At 44.2% G+C, this 5,874-nt stretch overlaps 1 protein-coding gene across 1 annotated transcript in view; it reads left to right on the top strand.

The window, feature by feature from the left end:
• The window catches only part of ZRANB1 (zinc finger, RAN-binding domain containing 1), a 26,449-nt gene that overhangs the window by 13,016 nt on the left and 7,559 nt on the right, over positions 1–5,874 (top strand). Inside the window, exons 5-7 of the mRNA XM_010144248.1 lie at positions 1–124; positions 1,819–1,890; positions 2,287–2,486. The exon at positions 1–124 is cut by the window's left edge and continues 9 nt beyond it. Of these exons, the coding sequence (XP_010142550.1) occupies positions 1–124; positions 1,819–1,890; positions 2,287–2,486 (396 nt within the window). The remainder of the gene's footprint in view (positions 125–1,818; positions 1,891–2,286; positions 2,487–5,874) is intronic.

Below are 5,874 nucleotides of genomic sequence, written 5' to 3'. Positions count from 1 at the left end.
GCCATGGTGTGTCCAGAGGTCACAGAACAAATTCGTCGTGAAATCGCTGCATCTCTTCACCAACGGAAGGGAGACTTTGCTTGCTATTTTCTGACTGACCTTGTAACGTTTACGTTACCTGCAGGTAGCTACAAAATGCTTCTTACTAATGGAACATTTATTTTTTTGTGTCACCTAGATGAGAATTGCTCAGTTTGGGTGTATGCTTTGACTTCCTCGTGGTGGTGGTGTGTGTGTATAGGTTTTATTAAGTTTTAATACCTTAGGTCAGCTCTAGTAGTTGAATTTGGTTATTAATACTCAGTTTTTGCACAGTTCAACCCATATATTGTTCCTGTGAACATCTCCTGTCCTTTTTAGACATGAGGAAATTGAAGAAGAGCGATGTATTTGATGGAAAGGCTGTGTTTAGAGCTAAGGTTGGAGCCCAGGCTCTAATGTGACTTTTCAGATAGCTCTGTTAGATTCAAGTCCTCTCCAGTGAGGCCCAGAACTATTCTTTGTGTTTGTACCTGGTTATAGCAGTAACACTTTTTGAATACTTTTGAGGTAGTCGGTGATCAAGAGAGTGTTTGTCTGTTAACAAAAAGCTGCTAGAAAACTCTTAGTCTCCAGTAGCTCCAGAAATGCTCTTTGGTTGAGTGTTATCTCATCTCCTTCTCTTCAAAAAGTCTGGTTAATATTTACCACTTGTCTGCCAACTCTCTGCTTGAGGTGCTGTGTTGTCTTGCTCCACGGGTCACAAATGGGAGGCAGGCGGTGTGTCTAGAGAGTCACACTTCGTTGCTGTTTGGGGGAGAAAAGGATAGAGGGACGACAGAATGACTTTGTAACGCCTGTGAGTAATGCTGCCCTCTCCAGAACTGAGGGATTTGCGCAGTATTTTCAAGAGACAGGTCTTAAACCACTGTGCAGCTTCTTGACACATGTAATAGCCATTCAATGAACAAGAATGGTCAAAAGCTTCTGTGCATCAAGACTGACAATTTCTCCTTCCATCCCCCTTAGTCAGCTGAACACCTTGTAGTCAGCAGTTGGTGGTGGGTCTCAAGACAGCGTTTCCAAGGGTAGTGGCATAAATGGCACAATCCTATTCAGGTATTACCTACACGATGTGGTTTAGGAACCGGTTTCCACTCGATCTTTCAAATGAATGGATAGGATTCTCCTGACGAGCCAGGAGTCACAAAAGAGTTTTGCCCATTACACAATTTCCTGGCTTTTTTGTGTTTTCTTTTGTTAGAGGTAGCTCCACGGTTGCAGATTCTGCCTGTGAAGCTCTTGGAACAGCTGTCAGTAGTGGCTTTTCTGTGTCATAGCTCAATAGTTTCTAACCTGCAGACCATGGCCTGCAGACTGCTGAGGTTCTCTGGACTGTGTTCTGCACAAGAAGTCTCTTAGCAGACTGTGCCCGTCCATTGGGGTAGACCAGAGAGGGAAGGCCATTCAGATGGTGGAAAACTATTGCTGAGCGTTGAAGGTGACCTAAATATAGTAGGGTTGAAAATATTCCCTTTTTTTTTTTCTCCACCTCAGAGTGGTTCTCTTTCTCCTGCAGCAAAATCCATTCTTACCCTACACGTGCTGTGAGTGTGTAAAAGGTCTGGCAGTCAGTCTGAGGCCCACGCCGCCTGCAGCGTGCTCTGTGAAGCCGGTGCTCACAAGTGACAGATCGGGAAATAACAGCAGCTTTTCAGAGGAGACGTTAGGGATGGTAGGGCGAGAGCTGTTGCGAATGTTCTCCCGAGCACCAGCTGGTAATGGGTCTCTCTTACAGTAACGTCAAGTGACTTTTGTATTTGCTCTCTGTTTTTCCAGATATTGAAGACTTGCCACCCACAGTCCAAGAAAAGTTATTTGACGAAGTACTTGATAGAGACGTTCAGAAAGGTAAAAGCTCTGAGAACAGCGAGAATCAATCCTTGCTTTTCATTAGAGACTGTATCTCTGAGTTAAAAAAAAAAAAAGGTGTTTGTATGCTTTACAGCTTTCAGTCACAAGCTCTTTAAAGAAAACTGAATAAATCTTTCCACTTCAGTAACAATCCTCAGATGATGTGATCCTTCGTTTAAGGCTATGGTTTGGTTTGGGGTTTTTAAACTTCTTTTCTTGACAGTATTTTGCCCAAGGAATGCCTTTAGTTCACTTATTTTTGGTGCATGAAGGAAAACTTAGTTTTGTTCATATAAATGGGTAAATTGTTGAGCTGATGCCATTACCGTGCTGTTCGGATTCTCTGAGACTTCAAATGAATGTAGGTTTTAAGAGATAATTATCATGTTGCAGAGCTGGAAGAGGAATCTCCCATCATTAACTGGTCGCTGGAACTGGGTACGCGCTTGGACAGCAGGTTGTACGCACTTTGGAATCGGACGGCGGGGGACTGCCTGCTCGATTCCGTACTACAGGCCACCTGGGGCATTTACGACAAGGATTCCGTGCTGCGGAAAGCTCTTCACGACAGTTTACACGACTGCTCACATTGGTAAGGTAGTTTGTGATGTCAGCTTTAAAGGCAGCTCTCCGTGTGGCGTGGTAGTTGATGAGTATAGCATTAAAAAGACACACAACCTCCACTGCAGCCAAGTGGGAGCACGGGAAACGCGGACGTTCTGAACTCAGCAGCGGTATGCGATGTTTAGCAAATAGCATTTAAAGCAGAGTTGAGTATTTTGTGCTGTGTGCTTCTCAGAAGTGCGCTAACCACGGTTATTAAGGCTGGAATTTCTGTGGGCTCGCAGTGTAAGTCGTGCACATGCCATGCCTTGCTGCTTGGTGGAAGCTTTGCAGAAGATGGTTAAAAGGAGATAGGCTTTTATTCCTCCATAAACTTTTCAGTATTCTCATTCCATCTGCTTAGTTACAGCTTTTTTTGGTGTTGCTCTTTTTGTCCCCGTTCTGTCTGCTAAAATAATGGCAGTAAAACAGAGTGTTGACATTTCACTGGCGCTGTCACTTGGCCATGGAATTAATTTGTCCCTCTGTAAAATGCCTTTTGTTGTCTTACACTGGCAGCCTCCTCTAGTCTGATGCCGTGGTTTGCCTCTAGGCAAGAATTCTTAGAGCTGGACCTCCAGTGGTGTCCGGCAGCTCTCGAATGTGTGATGGGACCAAGGGAAGAGATTGATAAAGACTGAGAGCGTAGGACGAGAGATTAGTTTTCTTATGTTGTTGTAGTCAAGGACAAGGGAGAGGCTGTCAGCGAGAGGAAGAGCCTGTCCCCTTGCTCTGTGCACTGTGCAGGATGTCAACAGCGAGGGTTAATTTTGGGGGTACCTGTAATAAGTAGCTTCTGTGGTTACTGCTGGTGGGAGAGGACTCCCAAAGTCAGCACCCTGAGCTGGACTCCATGAAGTAACAATTCTCTGGAGAACCCGCCTGCCGACAGATCTGTCGCCGCTTTGGAGTTGTTTATAATGGAGCGCGCATCTCGCCCACGCAGGAATGTCCCTGGCATCACACGCAGTTCCCTGGAGGCCCAAACAGAAATTTATGATAGATCAGGTTGTGTTCTTTATGGTAACAAACCCCAGCACGGTATCCAAAAACATGCTGCAAACGACTGAGGTTTAAACCGGTCTTTCAGAATGTTAGTGTTAACTGCTGTTGATTTACTGTTGTATCTAACGGCATTTAGAGTGTATTTGATCTGGTTAAGCTTCTTAGTTCACGTTCCAGACAGAATTTGCATTTGCTCTGAATTTACTTTATCCTTACTGGAAGCACAATTTTTAACTGATTCACGTGTTCCTTGATAGTTGTTTGAATATGGTTGCCTGCCCGCAGTCTGGATAATCTTATTTATTAGTTTGTTTCAAGTTCTAGTACAAACCTCTACAGAGCTACATCCTTAAAAGGAATTGCTCTGTCTGCAGAGGCTGCTAGTGATGGAAACCCTTGAGGCATCAGCTGACATGTTGGTGGTGATCCTAGATCAGACCCAGTCGCAACCCTTTCAGAGAACTCCAGATCGAGGGTGTGAGAAGGCTTTTAGTTAAGTTCTGTGGTGAAGTGATCATCCCGTATGTCCTGTACGCACTGTGTGGATTCTGTGCAGGAAGAGACGGTGAATTTTGTGGGCTAGGACCCGTTGCAGGTAGGAGGTGACGTTGTTGTCACTGGCTTTAGTGGTAGTTGCTGAAGGAAGAGGCTCTTCAGTGCAATCACCAGTCCCGAGAACAGTATGTTTCGACTTCTATCTAGTGGAATTGTTCCTCAAAGCCTTCACAAAGACACTTTAAAACCGGCTGTTCTATAGTCAGACGCAGAACATTCACGTCACTCATTTGGCCTCGTTTTGTTGTGTTTGGGGAGATGCTGAACAAAGAAGAACCCATTTACTAGAGACAGTCTAGTGTTCAAAAAAGCTCGGTAGTGAGGATCCCAGAGGCTCTGGCCTGCGGAGTTTTTCCCCTTTTAAATGACTACGCTTTTCTAGTCTGCTCAAAAGTATGTTCTCATTTGTCCCTTTTTGTATTCCACTGTTAGCTGTTGGTGGAGAGTGGGCAAATGCCCTAAGCTGCCCCTCAGAATTATTATTTTCATGGCAGATGCATTCAGTTCTCTTGTGTTAAACTGAAAAGCTCATTTTAAATGAGATCAAAACTTCAAGCCATGACTGTCGACAGGGCCACCTCCTGTGAACATCAACAGGTGACTGACTGTGCCTGTGCCTGACGAGCTCAAGGAAGAAACCTCTATAGGAAACCACTTCTAGCACAAGGTGTTTGGTTAGAGATTTCTGAGGGAAAACAGGCAAAACATCCCTCAGCTGCAAAGATGGAAGCAGTCGGTGTATGTGGAAAGAATCGGGAGTGTCAACAGACCCAGAAGGTTCCCTGTGGATGAAGAGCTGTGAGAACGTCTTCCTCATAGGTCTGCTAAGCCATGGGAAGGTTTTGGGTTGGGAAAGCCAGCCTGGTGGGTGACGGCTCTTAGCTACACCAAGATTAACATCTTTACTGAAAGCATAGGAAAGGTTTCTCCTACGCACACACACTGTGTCAATTTTCTCCGATTTTAATGAAATGAGTTCATCTCAATGACTTTTTTAATAAGCTAAACTTCAGAATGGTTTCTTTGTATTCACAGTAAAGGCCATTGTTTGGAGGTTGGCTTAGCTCTCTTCACTAACTCTGTGGTCCTGATGTGGAGCTGTGGCCTTTCCACAGCGTGGTGATTGGGCTGAGTTTAACATTTTAAAAAGCTTTTTGATGTGTAGGTCATTTTTCCCTGTAATTGATTAAGGAAGATAAACTAGTGTACAAAAATGCTAATTTGAATTTAAATGGAAACACAGAAATCCTGTGACTTGAAAACTGTGTGTAAATGGGATTCATCCCACTTTCTATATTCAATTCTTATCCACAAAACTATTCCACAGAATGTGAAATTACTGTACTCTGCTCTAAAATCTGATATAAACCAGATTCTGCCTCTTACCCGTGGTCTGTTTGAAGATGATGCTCAAGTGCTTTGGAGTTAATTGGCCCATGGCACAGTCAGCAACAGAGAATCCCTGTACTATCGGCGTGAGATGTTACGTTCCCTGTACATCAACACTTAACCTAAAGAAGGTTTCAAAACACCTATCGCAAGAAGAATCAAACTCGCCAGGAGCCAGTTAGGAACTTCCATCTGTTACAGCATGTTTGATCCCATGAGTTCTTAAATCCTGTCTCCTGAAGATTAAAAATCCTGTCCTGTTAAATCCACATCCTGCCTCCTGAAGATGAAAACCAAAGCAGAACCCAGTTTTCCTGACACAGGCTCTCTCTCTTCCCCCCTCGTTACAGACTGGGGTTAACTGCTACTATCAGGTGCATGGTTGTTGAGTAAGTACTTTTGTCTTTACCACTCTGTCTGTCTGTCTCT

Source organism: Buceros rhinoceros, unplaced genomic scaffold (assembly GCF_000710305.1).
Source record: "Buceros rhinoceros silvestris isolate BGI_N320 unplaced genomic scaffold, ASM71030v1 scaffold22839, whole genome shotgun sequence".
Classification (NCBI taxonomy): Eukaryota; Metazoa; Chordata; class Aves; order Bucerotiformes; family Bucerotidae; genus Buceros; species Buceros rhinoceros.
This window is presented reverse-complemented; position numbering and strand designations above follow the sequence as displayed.